The sequence below is a fragment of the Nycticebus coucang genome, chromosome 20 (assembly GCF_027406575.1).
Source record: "Nycticebus coucang isolate mNycCou1 chromosome 20, mNycCou1.pri, whole genome shotgun sequence".
NCBI classification, from domain to species: domain Eukaryota; kingdom Metazoa; phylum Chordata; class Mammalia; order Primates; family Lorisidae; genus Nycticebus; species Nycticebus coucang.
The window spans coordinates 44,358,900-44,381,262 of NC_069799.1; the positions used below are offsets into that span (position 1 = coordinate 44,358,900).

The 22,363-nt window shown below is 33.3% G+C and overlaps 1 protein-coding gene across 14 annotated transcripts in view; it reads right to left on the bottom strand.

The window, feature by feature from the left end:
- The window catches only part of ZEB1 (zinc finger E-box binding homeobox 1), a 206,474-nt gene that overhangs the window by 130,031 nt on the left and 54,080 nt on the right, over positions 1-22,363 (bottom strand). For 2 of the 14 annotated variants that reach the window (XM_053572702.1, XM_053572701.1), the window contains exons 2-3: positions 8,694-8,835; positions 2,061-2,201 (exon numbers count right to left, since the gene is read on the bottom strand). The exons of 9 other annotated variants lie outside the window; for them this stretch is intronic. In XM_053572702.1, the coding sequence (XP_053428677.1) occupies positions 2,061-2,067 (7 nt within the window). In that variant the 5' untranslated portion in view covers positions 2,068-2,201; positions 8,694-8,835. Of the gene's footprint in view, positions 1-2,060; positions 2,202-3,612; positions 3,711-8,693; positions 8,836-21,032; positions 21,075-22,363 lie in introns of those variants that run through there. 3 more of the 14 variants (XM_053572703.1, XM_053572705.1, XM_053572711.1) reach the window with 3 other exon arrangements.

The window sequence follows — 22,363 nt, forward strand, 5'->3', positions numbered from 1 at the left end:
AACTGCTAAGTCTACTTAATATTTCACTATGTCTTAGGCATTTTTTTCCATTCAGTGCTATACTTTCTCTTCATCTTCACATAAAACTTTCTAAGGGTACAACCAGTCCCAGACAACACTGTAAAGTCAAAATTCCTACCCCATTCTTTTGGCATCCATCCCTTAAAGTCAAGGGCTTGCAACCCCGCTCCTCTCATGCTCAGGGCTCTCCCCAGGTGACCCTGCCGAGGCTGTGCATGGGTCATACTTCAACCTTATCTTTCTGTCCTTCCCTTTCCCAAACCTAATGAACGTTTGATTTCAGTCAATCAAAGCCTTGCCAAGTAAGTAGGTTTCTTACAAGCAAATTCACCTGAAGGTGTGTGGTTATTGTGTTAATTAAAGGAAAGACTACAATGATGGAACCAATTTTTTAAGTATCAAGGCGTTTAATGAATGCCTTCCTTTCATACCACAGCTGTAGAAAGTGCTACTCTTCCTGCACATAAAGTTAGCCCTACTGTAGGGGAAGGAAGTATTCTGTAAGTCAGAAGAGAAGAAAAAGCCTAAGATGTGACAAAACCACTCTTATAAACACTTAGGAAAAGAGTATCCAGTGAGACTTAAAGGTGAAAAATAACGAGAAAACAAGATTTTCAGTTTTCCCTATGTCCAACACTTTGTTTAGCACAGTTATTAATGAACGTTAAGTTACTCATTAATTCAGTTAATAAACAGTTATTGCATAAAGCAGACCTGTAAAATGTTTCACAGGCATCTCAAATATATTGAAACTAAATTTTTGTTCTCTATCACTAAAACATAAGCAACATCCACTTCCTCTCCAGTGTTCAAATTTAATGAGGGGACCACCATCAATCCTGCCCCAGTCAGAAACTCACGGAATTATCCTTCCTGCTTTTGTACCTCATCACCTCATCCAATCCCCCACATTCTATACATCTGAACTCATGACTCTCTAACTATGCCCACTTCTCTGCCTTCTCGGTGTCACCACACCAGCTCGGGCCCCATCTTGTCTGTCCTAGGCTTATGTGGAGCTTATTGACTTCACACACTTTTCTTTCATGGGGCAGATGCAGCCATCTCAGAAAAACACAAAACTTGTATTATGCGCATGCAGTGAAAAACATTGTACAGACATGAGAATAACAACAACTACATTCCATCTCATAATGCCGCTGTGTCAGACATCTTTCAAATGATTATACGAAGTCAATTAAGTTCATGAACTCATCCTAGAAAAAGTGCTGCAGCCTCATTGCTGAATATCACTACAGTCACCTTTGAAGTACCCCGCCGGCCCCCTACCTTGGGAAGCTATCCACCAACACCAGTGCCTAGTCCGTTCTCAAAGCAATTTTGGAACCCTTTTTCTGGAAGAGCCATCAGAGCTGTCAATATGAGGTCTGATAATTAAGTTCACGAACACATCCTGGAAAAAGTACTTTAAAGGGTGGACTAGGCACTGGCATCAGGGCAGAGCTTCCCAAGGGGAGGACTTCGAAGGTGACCACAGTGATATTTGGTACTAAGGTATGTAGCACTTTTTCTAGGACAACTTTGTGAACCTGTTAGAACCTCATATACCTTATGCTCCTATTTATATACAGTACCACATAGGAAACATAGTCAGAAGTCAGGTAAGAGTCTCATTTCTGGGTAGTCTAAAAGAAGAGATGAAGGGTAACTTTTGGGATGCTGTTAATGTTCTGTTTCTTTGTCTGTGTGAGGTTACGTAGTTGTGTTCAGTTTGTGAAAATTCAGAGCTTTGGAGCTACATACTTGATTTATGCTCAATGTTATAGTTATGTATGAGGCTTTAATAAAAAGTTTTAGAAATACTATAAATCTCATGACCTCCCCACTGCTTTTAAGCTAAAGCTCCAAAGCCAAATATCTAATATTGAACTGCAAGACATTTCGCTGTGCAGTCTCGTCTTTCCCTCTCTTTAAGTCTCCTGTCTTAAACGCACCTTTCTTTCTTCCTCCCGGGCTTTTACGTCTGCTGTGCTCTCACCTCAGAAAATTATCCTACCTTCCCATTGTGTTTTACTAACCTCTCATATGCCTCAGGCTCAGTTAAATTTCATTTCTGCAATCTGAAATGGATTGTAGTTTTCTTCTCTGATCCCAGATTGGGTTAGTGATCCCCTCTGTTTCCCCTCCATCACTCACTCATCTTTAGCAGACTCTAGGTTCTGGAAGTGAAGGAAATATGTATTCTGTTTACCACTCCATTCTCACAGTTACCTATATATTTGATGACTGGTTCAATACACTTATTTATTTCCTATACAAGGACAAGGCAGTTACTTGTGGCAAAGTTCCAAAGTCTAAGTACTCTAGCAAAAGTGATGAAACAAGGTGAAGTTTTTGATTTGTGAACTTAAGGAAGTAAGATTTCAAAGCTGTTGAGACAACAGAAAGATACAAACTATGCATACATTTTACAGGCAAAGGAATAAGTCACTTTTAATGATTCTTAAATTTATCTGAAAGTTCTATTTTAGACAGTAAGCTATGATAACAGAATTCTAAAATAAAATTAATCATACATTAATTTTGTCAATATACGGTTGAATTACTTTTACTATCATGAAAACCAAGGCTCCATCACTGAATTAAATGAGTAGATCAATTAATTGTTTCAATTTCTTTCAATAAAAGGCATAATAACATTTCATATTTGTCTATCTTAACTTTAAAAGATCTATTTACAACTATTTAAAAATGTTCCTAATAAGATTTTCTAAATTAAATGAAAAATAATTTGATGAGTAAAAAATAAAAATATAACTTTTGGTTAGCATTTCCCACGGGAAATAGCACATGTGGCCTATCAAATGGCATTCCTGTTATGCCTGGATAAAAGCAAAATCTGGTCACCTTTTATAAAGGCAGAAGAGCAAGAGTGATAGTCACCTTCAGTGAGAATGTCCAAAGGAAGAAAAGGAAAAAACGTTAGCTATTACATAAACTGCTTCGGAAGTCAATACCATTTTCTATAATGAGCTTTTCTATATAATACCATACATTTTAGAATCTTTGAGCACAATTTAAATAAAAAATATAGGCAGTCTTCTAAGTCGTCTTATTTCTATTCCTTTCAGAAAATAACTGTTTTTTTTTTTCCTCCTAACATTCAACTAATGGCGTAAATCCAGTAAATCTTAAATTAGGCAAACTTTGCTGGCTAGTACCAGAAAAAGAAAAATTTCCTTTATTTTGAGAAAGAGATAGTTTCGCTAATTAATATAAAACTCACCTTCTCTAAAGTACTACTGTGACATTAAAAGCATCTTACAATCAAAAACACCATAAAATATCCTGATCACTGAAAAACCAGCTGAAGTGCAGAATCTACTACGGAATTGCTTTAAATAGGGTTCAAAACAAGAAAGAGTTCCAATACAGTCAAGTGTTTGGTTCACCAAGGCAATTAACTACTTTTTAATACTCTATAACAAACAAAAATAACATTATTCACCTATTTTCTTGAGTCTTAGTTGCTATTTATAAAGGAAGAATTTGAAAAGAGAATAAAGGATTTAAATTATGATAGATAATTGATTTTTCAATCCATCCTTGGAATTCATCATAGTCTCTTACTTTATTAGAGGGCCATTTTTGTGCAATAACTAGTAGAGTCCAGTTAGTTCTCACGGGAAATAGCACATGTAGCCTATCAAACGGCATTCCTGTTATGCCTGGATAAAAGCAGAATCTGGTCACCTTTTAATAAAGGCAGAAGAACATGAGTGATAGTCACCTTCAGTGATAATGTCCAAAGGAAGAAAAGAAAAAACATAACTATTACATAAATTGTAATAGAATAGGAAAAACTATTAGCAAACTAACTGCTCCCCTGTAGTTTGGTATTAGCAAGTTAAACTAATTGACATTAAAAGCTCTTTGCTTCTAAAAATAATTATGATGTTTTTAAGCAATAAATTTCAATTTTCACAAATATTAAATGTCCAATCAACAAAGGTGAGTTACTTAAATTTGAACCTTGGTTTCTTAATCAGTAAAATGATCACATTAGACTAAATCAGTGGTTGTTGATCAAAGTTTTTGTTGCAAAATCCTTTGAGAATATGATAAAAATTATAGGCATTCTCCCCAGCAAAAACACATACATACAAAATATAATTATAACTTCAGGAGATTCACTAGCCCTCTGAAGCTCATCTAAGAATCTTTGAGTAAAAAAGAGTACTATACTATATTTAAGGTCTTTTGTAGCTTTAAATTGTGGCTTCAGAAATAAGCCTTTAAACAAAAGGGAGACAGTCTTGAGAATAAAAGTGAAAACCCAAACACAACTCATTAATTTACTCATTGCTGTTAAAAACACTGGTTAGGAAAGATTGAACACCTCACTTATATATAGAAGTAGGTGTTAATTTGACAAAATAATTCATACCTAAGACATTAGGAGTGAGGCAAAATAGGATTCTTACATAAACCTAGGATATTTCTAGACATGAAAATGTGTGACATTCACAGCTTTCAAATGACAATAAGTTATCTTCATCCAACCTCACCACCACCACCAGCTTCAGTTTCTTAGAATGAGAAATTTCATATTATATAATGAAAGCTATATTTGAGACCTTATATGTGACTGACTGGTGGAAGGGCAATCTTTTAAATCCTCAATTTCTTATTTAAAAGTAATTATTGGATCTCTTAAAAAAACAAAAACAAAAAAAACCTTACCTGTAATTCTTGTTCTCTGAAGGAAACGCAGTAATTATAAACATGCCCACACCCTTGAGTACATTCTCCTAAGTGTGAATGGATTTGGAATGCTCCATAGCTTAAGCTCTGAACTGCTACACTGCCACACCACACTGGCAGTTGGTATCTACCTGCCTGGCTCGTAATGATGCAGACCTGTCACCTAGACTCATTTCCTTCATAAATGTAAGTGTTCCCCTGAGAGGGAGTGGAGAGCTGGTTTAATTACTGTCCTTGGAGAACATGAATGGTCTCTTCTATAAAGCATAATGGGAGTAGATCTACACTACTAAGGAGGTTGTTGTATGCTTCAAAATGTACTAAAATTAATACTCTAAAAATGTTAAAGAATAAAAATGGCAAGCTGTTCCTCTGTCAAAAACGCCCTTAGGAGAAATGAAAGATCTGACTGGATTGTTAACTGGGTCAGGACCCAACTGTCAACACCAGAACAAAGAATTACAAGTACATTTTAAATACCTGTAAAGTAAGCCTTATCCTGGCATTCAGCAACTTAATATTTTGCATGAATGCTTGACAACGTGAGAGTTATATGACAACTTCAGTGGAAACCAGTGCTAGGGAAACACCTTGAAATGGCCAAGACTCTGAAAACTGCAGAGATTACCACCAAAGGTGAACTGGTTTTCTTATGATGTGGTACTAGGAATGTGCTGTTAGGTAATTTATATTTCATAAACTCAAGTAACTAATTATAATTCATAAAACTTCATAAACTTTATAGCTTAATGTAATAAATTAGATTTCAAATGTTTAAATATTGAGTTCCTGCCACACAAACCCCCTTCTGTCTTAAAAATCCTACATAATTAGGAAGAAATGAGGTATGCTTAGTTCCTTGTTTACATGATGATTTTTAGAGGGTTATCAAAATCTTTCATAGATTTTCTGTTTTCTAATCCTACAAGTTTGTAGGTAGCTTGATTATGTCTTCTCAAGTTAAACCAGAATCAGGTTGCCAGATAAAATAAAGTTAAATTTGATTTCAGATTAACAATTTTTTTTAAATAAGTATGTCCCAAATATAGCATGAGATATAATTATACTATACATTTGAATTAAACTAGGTATGCTGCTTTGTTTGTTTTTCTCTTCTGCTCAACTTGGAAACTAAACCAGAGAAGCTCACAGGATTATCCAATGGACTTTGGCATGGATTGAAGATAAAATGGAAATACCAATCTTAGTCTAGTAGATTTGTACTGTGGAATACAGTAGCTTCTAGCCATATGTAACTATTGAGCACTTGAACTGTGGCTAGTCCAATACAAAATATGCTGAGTGTAAAATACACACTAGAATGCTTAGGATGAAAAAAGTAACATGTCTCATAAATGTTTATGCTCATAAATTTTATATTTTATGTTAAAATATTTTGGACATACTCGGTTAAATAAAATTACAACTAATATTGGCTGTTTCTTTTTAGTTTCTTAATGTGACTATTAGAAAATTTAAAATTACATACATAGTTGAATTTGTGGTTAAATTGTTTTTTTTTTAACTTGATAGTGCTAGTTTAGATGCCTACAAGGAGAGGTTGAGGATAGAGTTTCCTTGTTGTCTCAGCTCTAAAAAAATCTATATTGGTAAACTCTTTTCTCCCTCCAGTTATCGGAGTAGGTAGAAAGCATGCTCATATTAAGGAAAGTAAATTTCTAGTAAGGATTAGCATGGACTGGCAATGAGCAATAAAAACAAAAACAAAACACAGAATATACACATACTAGTTAAAGACAAATCAGAAACCTGATCTTTGACAAATCACTCTTACATAATTTTAAAAAGAAAATAAATACTAATATGTATATGTGTGCATGTATATATAAAATAAAATTCTCTCCAAGATCCTAGCTTCAATGGAAGAATTCTTTAATACAACTATGTTGGGTTTTCACTCCTACATATACCAAAATCATATAACCACAGTTTATTTTGTTGTCTAACATGAATTGAGTTGGTATAGTTGTTAATAAGAACTTTGGGGACAAGATATTATTTTTGATACTCTAGACACAGAAGGTAAAATCTCGGTTTCCACTCTATTTATATACTAAATTAGAACACTAGTTCTAGCATAGTGATATAAACTTTTCTTTTTCCGAAGTATGTTTCTAAAACATGTACTACCAGAAGATAAATTTTGTTTTTAAAAAGATACAGGCTGGGGACACTTTTTAGATTAAAATTTTCAGTTATGATAAACTTTTGGTTGGGTAAGAAATAATAACCTGTCCAGTTATCTTCATATCAACCTTATAATGTCTTTTTGTTGTTGTTGTTGAGACAGGGTCCCACCCTATGCCCTGAGCAGAGTGCAGTGGGCGTGGTAGCTCACCACAACCTCAGACTCGGGCTGCGGGCACCCCGCTGCCTCAGCCTCCGGAAGCCGCTGGGAATGCAGACGCTCGCTGAGGCGCCCGGCTGGGTTTTTCCATTTTTTTCACGAGTCGGGGTCTCACTGTCACTTAGTTTAAAGTTTTTTCTCAAATTGCCAAAAGAGTTAACACATGTGTCTATTCTATCCCTATGCTGTTATAAAAGCTAAGATATTTAACATGTTCTCACAAATAAGAATTCAGAAAATTATATGCATAGAGTTTATTTGTAAATGCTCAATAATCCATATTTCTTCTCTAATATAACCTATTATTGTATCTTTTTTGAAGATTTAAGTATTTCAAAGTTACTTGCAGTTATAACTCATCAATTTACATACAAAAGAGTAAATTGGTTCTCACAGTTTTTCAAAAGATTTGTTGTATTTTTTTTCTCATCATAGGATTATTTTCTCCTTAGTATCTTTTATTATAAAAACATAGGAAGAACAACGGCTTTGAAAAGGCAAAAAAAATTATCAGAGGTAGGGCAAAAAAAAATTATCATGTATCAGAGGTATTATAGAGAATTAAAGTTTCCAAGATCGCTTTAAAGCTTTAAGAAAAAATGAATAAAATGAAATAGAACAATTCAGTTTCCTTATCAGCACTTTAAGTTCTGATTGTCATGTTTTGGTACACGTCTCGTCTTCTAATAGGAGCCAGTTTTTCTTATCTAATACTGCACTATTTTTAATATTAATTATATTTTCAAAATCAGTATGCCTCTGTTCTTTTCCATATTAATGAATGATATCAAAAATGACATTTCAAGATTGGTCATTTTGAGAAGTGCAAATAAACTATACAAGTAAACAATAAGGTTTTCTGCTGTTACGAGTTTGGAAGTAAAATAAGAGACATTATTTATCCTCCATAAGCTTCTCTACTGGAATCAACATATTTATTCTTCATTTCCTGAAGACATGAAAAAGTTGTAAAATTGGAAACACTCATTTTAAGTAATCATTTTCCAATTCGGATCTGACATAAGAAATTTCACGATCATATAAGTGTATCTTTTAAATCTTTGCTTCCATACCTTCTGAAACTTACTAAAAATTACAAAATTATTTGAGAGACTTTCCCGCAAGAAAAAGCACAGCTTCAAAAAGATCATGAGAAGTAGTTCTTCAAAGCTGGTTATATTGATTTAAGCTCTTATGCCACCAGACTGCCTAAATACTGTCATTGTTTCAAAATTATTGAATACAAATCTCAAGATACGTAAGAAGAGTTCTCGGTGGGAGATTAAACCCAAAAGTTATTGACGGATTGATGTAAACTAAACTGGAAAAAAAATTTGACCATATTTGGTATTTTTAAAAAAACGAAAATAAAACAGAAACATCTAAACATTCCTCAGACATGCTTTACTCCTAAACAATAAAAACCACTTCTTGATGGGTGTGTGTGATGCCCTGCTCACAAGTGGCTGCCTGGGCCATATTCTGTCTGGTGGTCTCAAACTCTCAATGGAGCATTCCAAAACCAGTCGTAGGTTAGGAGCCTGGGCCCATGAATGTGCACTTACTACACAGTGCTTACCTTTAGAGAACAAGGTGGTGACACAAACTGATCAAGTTCTCAGACCCCATACCTCCAAGAACACTGAAAAAGATCTGCAGATCTTTCTTGGTGCAGGAGGGACCTCTTTATAATCTTCTTGTGGTGGAAGTTTAAGGTTTTCCTGAAGGAGGAAAGGAAAGTAAATGATTATACTAAGATCATACCATTTGAATCAAGTTTATCTTTCCATATTACTTAATGAGGTTCTGAAAAAAAGAAATCAGATAAAAACATGAGTATTTTAAAAATCATATTATCTTATTTCAAAAAAAATATCATGCCTAAATACTGCATGCTTCAAATGTTACTCTTCAAACTCAAAATCTTAAGTGACTAGTTCTACTCTACCACTGGGAAGGTGGGAAGTTGAGAAAAATATGCAAAAATTCTAGTTGCCAAATGATCAAAGCTGTAAATTCCATTAAAAAATTAATGAATACAGCGAAACTCAATGAAAAGCAATTGAGTTAAAGAGAGCTAGCAAAATCTTTGTCCTCTTTTCGTATTTTCAAAATAATGACATGGGCATTTCATAATAACTAATAGCGAGGTAGCCCTTTGAGTTGTGGTAAATGCCACAGAATCATGTATAAATCAGTCTATTAAAATATAAACCTCTATGAGGAAAATAATTTTAGCCATGTTTTTGTTTTTTAACACACTGATTATTCATAGTGACTTAAATATTAATAGGTTCTGGGCACATAGTAAGCACTTAAAAATGTGATAAATAAATAGGAAGAATATTAATTCATTAGTAAATATTCTCAAGGTTGAAATTTGTATAAAATGAAACCATTAGAAGCCTAAAAAGGTTCTAAGGAGTTTGAAAATGTGTTATATAAAATAATATTAACAACATTTAATAACATTAAATAACTTAAGAATGTTCAAAAAATGCAGTCAGTATATTAAAATATTTATGAGAAAATGCCATCAATACATTATTATAATCCAAAGTCCTGAAAAATAATGAAACGCTTCAGATCAGGAAACCACATAGTATACTTTAAAATATATTGCTAAATAGCAAGTATAAAATTAATAATGAAGATGAAAAGTAACATGTCTTCTAATACATTACCATTAATTGTTTTTCATATTTTATAGAATAATCAATATAAGCTAGTGGATAAAATGGTTGTCTACATCTATCATTTTGCCTAAGTAAATAATTACCATAATACTAAACTGAAATCAGAAGATAGCATTCTACCTATATGATTTTCTTAAATATTTTAAGTAAATATATCAATTTTGTTTGATTTTTTAAAACACAGTATTTAAAAAGGAATCTTAAATATTATTTATTTTCCTTTAATGTGTAGACTATCATTAAAACAGATACGTACTTCCTTTAACAGACTTTCCTTTTCTAACTCTTTCCAATTGACAAATAAGAAATTTGAGAGAAAGAACACTGAAGTCAATATCAGATTAACGGTACTAATAAAGGACTGGATGTGTATTTTTTAAAAAATCCAATGCATGGGGCCACTAGAATTAAATTGAGACAACTATTTATAAAGTATTTGATTCCATTTGATCTCAAATACTGAACGTGGAATTAGTCCTCAAAGCAAACTAGACCACATGTGTGGTACATTTCATTCTAGGATATGGGCTCTCATTTACTGTACAATCAAAAAACCACAGTAAGAAAACAAACAGGTTGTAAATTGAGGATTCATGTTTATCCTGTATCACTAAAATGATGCTTTAACTGACAGATTAAGCTTTGATTATTAGCAGTAAAAAGCTTTCCCTATTTCACAAATAATTTAATGTAATACCTTGTCTCAGGGAATCTGGCATAAATGTGAAAAAAGGAAGATATTTTAGGCTAAAGAATGTAAGTGTATGCAAAAGCTCACTTAATTTAAAAGTTTTCCTACTTCTGACACCTTGCAAGCCTTTGAATTAACTTTGGGTGTAAGGAATGAAAATAGTTACAAAGAACTAAATGCAATAATATGTCAAAAAGAACTTAAGAGGCACAAAGGCCTATTTTACTGAAATGGAAAGATTATGCTCCTGAGAGAATTTCCCAGGCCAAGGAGTGTGAAAAGAGGAAACAAGCTCCAGGATAGCGGAAACGACTAGAAATACTTTGAAGTATTCATATTGTGAATAATGGACACATTGCCTCATTTCTGACGGCAGGAGGGATGAAATCTAAGTCTACTATACTCAGAAGTTTAGTGTGAAATTTTTAATTTCACCTGCAAGTATATTAACCATACTAACAACTCATTGTAAGTCCCTTACAAACTGTCCTGAGCCATCTATTTCCTCTCTTGCATCTTGACCAGTGACTGTTTCTCATACTATCTGCAGTAAAGGATTGTTCATTTCCCCTCTGCTCCTGGGCTGTGCTCAGCGCTGTACTCAGCTCACACTACAGAAAACTCTCCAGGCAGCTTCATTCACAAGACTGGTCTACTCTTCAACCAGACGAGACAGGTGATATGCTTGGATGACACAGAACTAATACACTGCTTTAAGGGTTTCTAGTACAGAAATTGAGTAGTAAGCAGTTAGTCATGGATTGGTTCACAAACCAGTGCCAGTTTTCAGCCCACACTTTAAGCAGCACTGATCTAGGTTACAAGTGTAGGACCTCACAATACTCTCCCTTCGCACTTTTTATTGAATCCAATTTCCAGTTTTAATTCACTTGTGCCCTCAGAACCTATTGGCTAATAAATCATCAATGACTTGTTCCAGTATATTCATTTTACCACTTACTTCTACAGTACCATGTAAGAGAACTTTCTGCAACGGCAAAAAATGTTTGGATCCATACCATCGCAGCCAGTAAATCTGACCCATATGTGGCTATTATGTATTTGAAATGCAGCTAGTACAACCTGAGATACTGAGTTTTTAATTTTACTTAATTTAAATTAAAAATGCCAAATCAGGCTAGTGGCTACCATACCCAACAGCATAGTGCTGAAGTGCAGTGTTGTCACCTGACCTTTTAAAAATTTAGCATTAAAAAAATCATCTCGTTCCTTCTATCCAAACACAAATATTTTAATTGTAAGTATCATTTTTCATATTACTCCTAGGTATTTACACATTTGTAATCATGCACATAAATTTACTATTTTATTTTCACTTAATAACAAACAATTTCTCCCTATTTCTAGAACTACATTGTCCAATACTGTGTCTACTAGCCCCATGTATATATTTAAGTAACATTAAATAAAAATCTAAAAATCAGTTCCTCAGTTGCACTAGCCATATTTCAAGTCATGCAGCAGTCACATGTGGCTAATGGCAACCTTAGTAGACAGTGCAAATAATTTCCATCAACCCAGAAAGTTCTCTTGGACAGTGCTGTTCTAGAGTCTTCAAAAATAATCATTTAACTATTTCATATTACTATTCTATAATTAGTCACTAAATTGGGAATTTATATATATATATGATTTATAATTAGCACAATATTTCCTAATAAGTTCTTATGAAACTTCTGAACATTACTGTGATTCTTAGGATATATGAGGTCATGAACTTGCCACCATGCACTTACACTGACAGCACTGTACAAACAACATGGTAAAGTTTCATAACCTTGGTATATGAGTGTCTCACAGTTGTGCTCCTGTCAACATGTGGTAGTGTCTTGCTAAATGGCATTCATTAACCTTGTGTGTCAGAATGTCAGAGGTTGAATTAGAATGATAAACATTTGTAAATTTCTTGTTGAACTTGACAAGAATGAAAGTGCAATCAGGGAGATGTTAGTCCAAGTTTATGGGGAAAATGCCACGAATAAAACAGCATATACAAATGGATTAAACATTTTTCTGAGGGGAGATAAAGTATCAATGATGAAGAGAGGCCAAGGCAGTCAGTAACATGCAGCGGGGACAAAAACATCATAAAAAACTGTTGAATTGTGCATCAGATTGAGAAACATAGCAGACCAAGAAAACACTGACAGAGGAATGGGAAAATCTTAATTGAAAATTTTGGCCAACAACTTGTGGCTCTTATCACAACAATGCACCACCAGCTCATCCTCCAATGACTTTTTCTTTACCTGAAGATAAAGAAAATACTGAAAGGAAGACATTTGATGACATTCAGGATATCATGGTAATATGATGACAACTCTAATGGCCATTCCAGAAAAAGAGTTCCAAAATTGTTTTGAAGGTTAGACTAGGTGCTGGCATCAGTGCACAGCTTCCCGAGGGGAGTACTTCAAAGATGACCATACTGATTTTCAGCAAGGAGGGATGTAGCATTTTTTTGCTAGGATGAGCTCATGAACCTAATCATCAGACCTCCTAGTCCCACATTACTGCTCAAAAGGTTTTGTTAGCACTGCTTATCTTGCCAATATTAGATTTCTTTTTTAAAAATTTATACCCTTTAATATAATGAAATACAGAGTTATTTTAATTTGTAATTTTGTGATGAGTGCAGATGCAAATATTTTTCCTTATTATTCATATTTTCATATTCTTAATCTGTCATGTTCATTTTTCATCTATAACATAATCTTGATATCTAAATTTAAATATTATATAATACATACCTTACAGCTATCATTACTTTGAAGGTACAAATTTTTTGTGCGTAGATCCACAATTTTCTATTATCCTCATATTTTAGTCTGATGAAATGTTTCAATACTCAAGTATGTCTTCTTGGTAAGTTCTACTAACGCTTCAAATGTAAGATGTAAAGATACACTTCCTTTTCCTTTTACTAATAATACTTGTAATTGTGTAAGATAAGGATGAGAACATTTTATATCTAGTCAGTTTTTCAGTTATATCACTGAATACCTATCAATACCCTTATGAACAAATACTGTTTAAGTAGCCCTGTTCTTAGGAAAAAATATTTGATCATATACCATATTTAATTGTTGCAGGTATTGTAGATGTGACTAATTTAGTTTCTTTGATGCTCCAATAATCAATGATTTACAAAATGGAAAAAAATTATTTTTCAGAATTCTGAAGGCAAATACTTGTACAGTATATTAATCAAGAAAAATGTGAATGGAAAGAGGGAACAAGCGTAGACAGTACGTTCTGCACAAAGACTAAGAATCTGCTGACCTATCACGTACTCAGAATTTCTGAATTCATAAAACACTAAATTTTAGAAACTAATAAAGTGTCTGGTTTCACTTGCAGAAACCAGGGTGGCATGCAAGCAGGAGAGAGACTGAGGTAACAAGTCAGTCACAGGAGTTTACGTAAGTCATAGGAAGAAGGCCACACATGCAGACTCTCACTCACCATCAAGTCAAGGCCTCAAGGAAAATTTACAGTTAAATCTCCAAGTGGCAGAAAAGTCCCTTCTGGTGATAAGGTTGCTCCTCTATTACTGAATCATCATCACTGCTTTAGGCGCTGTTGCTTTAAAAACCTGTCACTTAGGGCGAGACTTGCCTTCATAGAATCACTATAAAGTAAAATAAATCACCAGGAATTTTGAGGGTAATAAACTTAAAAATATATGAACTACTTTTAGTTAAATAATTTGCCAATATTCTTATTTCAGAAACCATTTATCTCCATTTATTTGAAACTTAAATTTTTTTCAAACACACTACATGTTAATGTTTTTTTTCTTAGAAGTCTACATCTCCCTTAAATTTATTGCTAAATATCGTATTTTTGTCTGTTACAATTCTGAGCGGGGTCTTTTTACAATATATTTTTCAGATACAGTGTATCTGGCAATAGTTTAACAAATAAGCTGATTGCCTCAAGATTTTCTAGGCAATCAATAATGTCATCTAAAAATAAAATACTTTGGTTTTATTTCTTCTTTGTGTTTTGTTCATTAACATTATTACATAAAAATAAATTCCTAAATTTAAATTTATTGCCACTTCTACTGTCCTATTTAGGTGATAGTGTTCAGCTTGCTGTCTTAATGAAGATCCTGTACCTTGAAGCTCTTACTTATCACCCACAATTCATCACAAAGTAGCATATTTGACCAAGTAAAACTGGAAAAGGGTCTCCAATTGTTATAGGACCAACACCATATATATAATGACTATATAAAGTTATCCCAATACTGACAATGTTCACAAAAATCAAATAAGAAACATATTTATTCTATAAAAGTCCTTAAAATCAGATATAAAATGGGTACTCAAGGTACTTTGTGGTCTTTGTATCACCAGTTACCTTTGGATATTAAACGAGATATTTAAGAGACCATATTTAAAACGTCAGGCTTCTTTCCAGGATAGACTGTTTAAGGTAAATCAAAAAGCCATTAATTTATGAGGGAAATATCTTCTTTTAGGAGAATGGCCATTAATAAATGTAGAAGGAGTGGTTGATTAAAACACTAATGATAGAATTGATTCAGAGAAAAGTCTGCAATGAATGAAACCACGAGAAAGGGTGATGGAAAACTCTCAGTAGAGAGATTGGGCTGCCACTGCCCAATTTTAGCATCCATAGGAGTGTGAGGAACAGGCATTATATGGTTGCTGATGTGTTGCATTATTAAGGAATAGTCCCAGAAGTATTGCTCTCCACCCACAACAACAAAAACAAAGTTGAACCTGGATATAATTAAGCTTTTTAAGATAATTTCCAATTCATCGGAAATTTAGAGCCTAGAGGAACATGTTGACAGGGAAAAGCCATCAGAAAAATCCAGAATGGGGGATAGTCTACAGGAAAATTTACCCAGTTTTTTCATTAAGTTTCTTCAGTAAGAGAGAGAGGGAGGGGCGGCGCCTGTGGCTCAGTGAGTAGGGCGCCGGCCCCATATGCCGAGGGTGGCGGGTTCAAACCCAGCCCCGGCCAAACAACAACAACAACAACAAAAAAAAAAATAGCCGGGAGTTGTGGCGGGCACCTGTAGTACCAGCTACTCGGGAGGCTGAGGCAAGAGAATCATGTAAGCCCAAGAGTTAGAGGTTGCTGTGAGCCATGTGACGCCATGGCACTCTACCAAGGGTGGTACAGTGAGACTCTTTTTTTTTTTTTTTTTGTAGAGACAGAGAGGGAGGAAAACATAGATAGATAGACTGGTGGTGGGAAAGAAAAGTCATTTAATTATAGAGGAGTCCTAATAACCAAATGCTATATGGATCTTATTTGGAATCTGAATGAACAACCCACATGTGAGTTGACATTTTTCAATCAAAATCAGGGAAACTGAATATAGCGATAATAAGGTAATAATTGTTAATTTTGTTGGATGTGATAAAGATATTTTGGTTACATAAGAAAAAAGGCCGTCTTTTAAAGAGATGCCTGCTGAAGAATGTAGGAGTGAAAAGATTTGTCTGGAATCTGCTTTAAAAATAGGTGGGGGGAAAAAGAGAAAGTAGATGAAACAAAAGCAGCAAAATCTTGCTAATTGTTAAATCTAGGCACTAGTTTCTCTTCTTTTATGTATATTTGAAATATTCTACAATTGTTTAATAAAAATTCAGGCCTCTAGAACATCATCTCTTAAGCCAAATACATGTATATTCGGTGTAAGTAAAAATGGAATTACCTACTACTACCTTACTACATAACAAACATTCCCAAATCAAAATTCAGCAAGGATGCAAAAGATGACTGCCCTGGCTCTGTCAGAGATTTGCTCACACTTTAAAAGGTCCATTTTTAAATTAAATTGGACTTGCACATACTGTTACTGTGTATGATAAATATGTATCTGTAGAGAAAAAAGTAAATTTTAGTCCAATAATACTTTAGTAAACAAAATTTCAGAAAAATAAAATAATTTGTACTCTTAAAACAAAAGTATATCTTCCTTTTGTATCCTATAACTGTTTGTACAGTATCTTGAACCAGTTCAAAGTAAGTTATTTTATTTTGCTATTTTTCTACCGCTTTCATATCTCAATAAAATAATGCTGTCCTCTGATCTGACTGATATACGTCACTTGGAGCTGCTCTCTCAAAAAATTACCCCTTGATTCAAATGATTCCTCCTTTAACCAAATGACATTCCCTTCTCTAGAAAAGACTAATGAGTCTCAAGTAAGAGTTAGGATGGTAAGTTGTTACAGCCTTACTGTGCTAAGTGTAAAATAGCACAGTATTTTATACTTAGTCGATACTCAGGATTTAAGTAAATGACAGGTATAGGTTAAATGTTCACAGAAATAAATGAATTTATATGCTCCTCTTAAAAACTGAAATGAATTTCTGAAGGAAAAATACTTGGTAGAAATCTCTTTGTAACAGACTTCCTTATGCTGCTGATGTGCCCACCACCACCCGCACCTCTGCCACACAACAGTGGTAATCACTTATCTCCCACCTTATACAACGTACTCTCCAGCATACCATGAGATCGGCTACTTGCCATCTTATTTTCACAGCAATTAGAGAGGTTAGTTTTGTTGGATTTGCTCACTGTGGCCAATGGCGTAAGGAAGTGTTAAGATTTTTTGCCCCAACATGCCAGAATAAGAAAAGCCTCCCAAGAAGAAAATATTTTTCTTTACGCTAACTGTATTTTCTTATAAACTTCAGTCTTCCTTCATATGATGTTAATGTTTATTATACTTAATATTATTTGACAGTATTTTTTCCAAAAAGTTTTGCATTCAATGCTCTTGCATGTATATTAACATCTAAAATGTAGAAGCTCACATTCATAAATCTTCTCTTAAACCTTTTATTAAAGGCATCTATTTTAAGTCTTTGATTTTTTTTCTCTGAAAATTATTCTAATTGGCTATATTACCATCTACCAGTTCAACAGGCATACCAACTAGCTTTTGATAGTGTATATATATGTATGTGTGTATATATATAGTGTATATATGTATATATGTAATTTTTTCACCCAGTTTTCACTTCTCTCCATAACACTACTACATAGCTGGATAATATAGTAGGTCCCAACTACTCCCCTCCTCTTTAGGAGTAGAGTAGTGAATGCTGTTTAAGTGTCCAGTGACAACATTGGTAAAACACACAAGTGTGTATACACACACGTGTGCACATATACATATGTGAGATGTATCTATGTATTATCATGCTTATTTTAGTTCCTTTCCCTTAAAATCCTACAGTCAAAATAATTTATTAATTTATTCTGAGAACTCATGACACTACCTGAAGAACCAGAAATGCACGATTGTGTTGCAAATGTAATAAATGCTGTAATTATTTAAAACTTGTTTATTAAAAGTTAGTCCAAAGATAGAAAAAAAATAATTTAGTAGCTGTTGAAAAAAGTAACTATTAGAAAAAGAATTTTAATTAACATAACAAGAAGATCAGTCTAAGAATTAGGCACATTAAAGGAATTTTACATTTTCCTTGTGAAGTTAAGAAACACTACACTTAACCTTAGCCTAAAGGTCAAGAAGTGATGCTGTGAGGAAACATTAGACGAATAATGTGGGAATATTTGAGAAGCCCTAAAAATAGTGATGCAAATATCAATAATGTATTTCCATCCGAAAGCATCGTGCAAAATATTTTTCAGAACAGAATTCTTTACTCAGTAAATTTGGAAATTAAAAAAAAATTACAACTAAACTCCTAACTTTTCATTTCAATTTGGAGAAGTAACTTGGATGGCTACTTAAGTGTGTCTATGACACATGTGTATGATAGACATACAATGAGGAGATGGAGGTCCTAAGATGCCTCTGTGTGTTAGTGGCAGAGAAGGAACTAGATCTCTGATTTGAGGCTTTAAACTCTTAAGTATTCCGTACATGGCTCTGGTCTTCCTAGGGCCTAAGCAGAATGAAAATATAATCATTTTAGGCTACCATGACATCATTACTAGCAAGCGCTAGGCAGCTAGTAGGTTTTCAACAGACATTGGTTGACGGATTACATTAGAAATGACTGTGGTCATGGGGAACCATACTTCTGGTATTCAAATTACTTTTTCTCATTTAGAACTTTACAATGAAAGAAATATTTCTGTATTGCAAAAAAACGCATTAGGTTATAAAATCTCTCCGGACTGTATCTCCAGGTCTTTGAGTGACTGCTATCTAGCTAAAAAAGTCCTAACACTTAGGTATTTCACTGACATTTTGCTTAGCAGTGATAATGATACTAGCTCTTTGTAGTGCCTAATACATATCTATATGTATGTATTTAAGCACCATTCTGAAATTATTTCAGTTGGTACAATTTTATGAATCAGGATATTTTCGAGATGAGGAAATTATGAGTATTGTTATTGTTGGTAACTACAACACCATATGGAGCCCTTTCTATATGCCAGATACTGTTTTAGGCATTTTATATGCATCGAATAATTTACTATTTTATAAGGTATATACTCTTATTATCCCATTTTACCTATATGGAAACTGAATTAAAAGTAGAGTTATGTAACTTTCTTAAGATTGCAATGCTTGTAAGTATCATATTTAATACGCAAGCCCTACCAGTAGGACTAGAGAGCCCAACTTCTTTCTTTACTACAAATTGAAAAATGTAAAACTGTTTCATATAATTTTCTTAAATGACTTGGATAATACACAAGAAAGGCACTATGTGTTATGCTCATATTTGATACCTCAGAAACTTGAAAATCTTTCCATAGCAGTTTCTCATTTTAAATAAGCTATACAAGTAATAAGACTGTTTAAGTCTCTGCTAGTTTCTAAGATCCATTTTCAAAGAATTTCTAATTTTTTTAATTTCAGTAAAACTGAAATTTCTAAGTTCAATAAAACTGAATAGTCTCCTTTCATGAAGAAAGTGAACTGATTAAATTATTAACATTCTACAGATCAATTCTCAAAGTATCCTTCAGAAAGAACAGCTTAGTTTTGATAATGTCGCAAGCCACTATACTTATTTGGAATTAAATTTTAATGGCTGTGTTCCCTGCCAGGCCGATAGGATCACATGGGTATTATTCCTGATGATGCCCCCAGTGCCTAGTGCTGTAACTGACACGTTGCATGTTGTTAATAAGAATTTACACAATGGATAAAGGGGATTTGTTATTCTACATGTATCTCTCAAATGTATTTAGCAGAAATCCAACTGTAAATAGTAGCTTAATATTTTCAGTAATATCTATTTCACATAAAATTTATGTACTTATCATTATCAATAGATTTATATTTAGAAATGTGACAAAAATTTCCTTCAAATAAATCCTTGTGATTTACATCAGCAAGTATTTTTTCTTTATTATTTCTATCATAAATTCTTAAGAATGTATCAGGAAGGCACCCCATTTTATTTTCTACATTTAAAAGGTTGTTACTTATATTGAACTGAAAACATTTTTTTTTCCTTTCCACAACTAATTCTACACAATTGTTAATTCCAACTCATTTCTTCAGGCAGTGTAGCCCCATAATTCAAAACACAAGTCAACGCACTACATACAATATTCACACCCAGACAGTATTATTTGCTATACTAAAAAGTTAAATACTTAAAAATTGACCCCTATTGGTAGATCCTTGTTCATTTTAGAAACAAGGCATTTTAAATTAATTTTTATAAAAGAAATGCTATGTATCATCTTTCACTTTCAATATTTATATAATTATGTGTTTTAAATACAGTGTGTGGTTAAATACCCAATATTCCACCTGACATCATGGACGAAGCAAGATCAAGTGCACAGGACTAAAAGGAGCTGTCCAAGAAAACTGTATGTCCCGACATTCCAAGGCATATTACCCACCTACTAAGGAATATTTCCTCAAGATACTCCTTCTGGGATATATGATAAGGATATCTTTCTCCCAACAATGACAGGTGGAAATGCCTAGAACTTTGTTAGACCTTCAAATCCAAACACTGAAAGTCAGGCTGGTGACTTTCTTTTGCGTATACCCAGGAAAAACTAAATTTAGAAATCACTGTAGAGGCTAAATTAAACATTATAGAATTTTGGACTTTCCCATTTAGAAAAGATTCATACTTATTTAATATTTTAAATGGTTTACATTTTTCAGTAGCAAATTAGGGAAAGATAATTTCTATTATAAAAGTAAGACTTTTTATTTTCGTTTCATGCTATATTGTTGTGATTCAATTTGTCTTTTCTATCAGCTGAGTAAAGAAAAGCTAGTCTTCAATGAAAGTTTACAAAAATGCTAATAAAACATAATTTCATTATTTTTTCAAATATCACTACCCCTTTTCCCTGAGACAAGATTTTCTGTGTCTTATAGAAAAGTGTAAATACATAGCATCCAAATGCTCTACCATTTTATTTTCCAAAACGTAATAAATGTGTATACTTTAGAATACATATATGTATACATGTATGCAAAATACATATATGTATACACTTTTATGTGTTTTCTATAAAGAGAGATGAAGGTGATTAAAAAAATTCTATTACCATTAAAAATGTCTGAACATTTTTGAAGAAATCAGGGTCATCCTTAATAGCACTGATTCCTGAAATGTAAAAGGATCCTATAAGAACTGTCTCCCAAAAGTGAAATTCTCACTTAAGAATAAAGCTTTGACAAGCAGTTTTCTTATAAATTCTTAAGAAATATAAAAAACAGAATAGCAGCATAAAAAATGTATTGCTTCATGGTTAGAATTTAGTCGATCTAATCCCTGCTTAGCAGATGTTCCTTTAATAGAATTAACTTTAAAAGTTCAAAGAACAAGTTATCAATTCACTCTAAGAAATAAATGCACAGGTTCTGTGCTTTATTTACACACAATCATACTGCTTCTACTTTCATGGCAGCTTACACTTTTTCATAGTATTGGTTCTAATTGCAATTCATGTTTGTCTGTGTGATTGTATGTACACTGTCATTACTGTCTATACTGTAATTCAAGAGTGATTAGGGATACGTAAATTCAAGAGTGATTAGGAATGCCTCTCTATTTTTAATCTCATCGTTTTATCCTCGGCTCCTAGCTAAATGGATGGGATGGCACCCAGTAGTCTATACAAATCTGAATCAGGAGACAAGATACTGGAGATAGACGCAGCCATCGCATGTACGTAGTTCACTGTCAACATCCGCATGCTTACATGATGACAGATGCCAGGCCTGACACTTGTCACAAGGGCTATTCCTGATGTGTTTGTTATTAAGCTCTAGAAAACAGCTAAGAAGATGGCCAGATGCAATTAACATCATTTTGACATCTCTAGTCAAGAAAATACTCAAACTATGCCAATCTCAAAAATCATAAGTTTGACAATGGTCAACAGAATCATGCTTTATTACTAATATGCTAATCTGCACCAGCCATTATCTTGTTATCACAAAGCTACTCTGTTGTGGAGATACTTGCATAAGCTTTAATAAACTTATCAAATAAATTTTTGATTTCAAAATTTATAAGCTAGTATCTCCACTCTCCAAAGTTAACAAAACTAATCATGAATCTGGTAGGACACGGATGTCCAAAAAGGGAAGTATATTAAACCAAAATACATTCAGGAGAAAAATGTAAGTTTAAGGTCACATAAAAATGTAGCCAAATTTAGAAATTATTTTCTCAGTGCAAACATGTATGAGGCAGAGGAGAGATGATTTTATCACCAAATTTTCATATTGTGCCTTACGAACAGTTACACTGCTTTGTTTTGGGTATACAATATAAACATTTCATCTTGCAAATTTACTATTTTCCACAGAAGTAAAGTAGAAATTATACAGTTTTAAAGGTCTAATGTTAAACTAAATGGATTTTATTGTA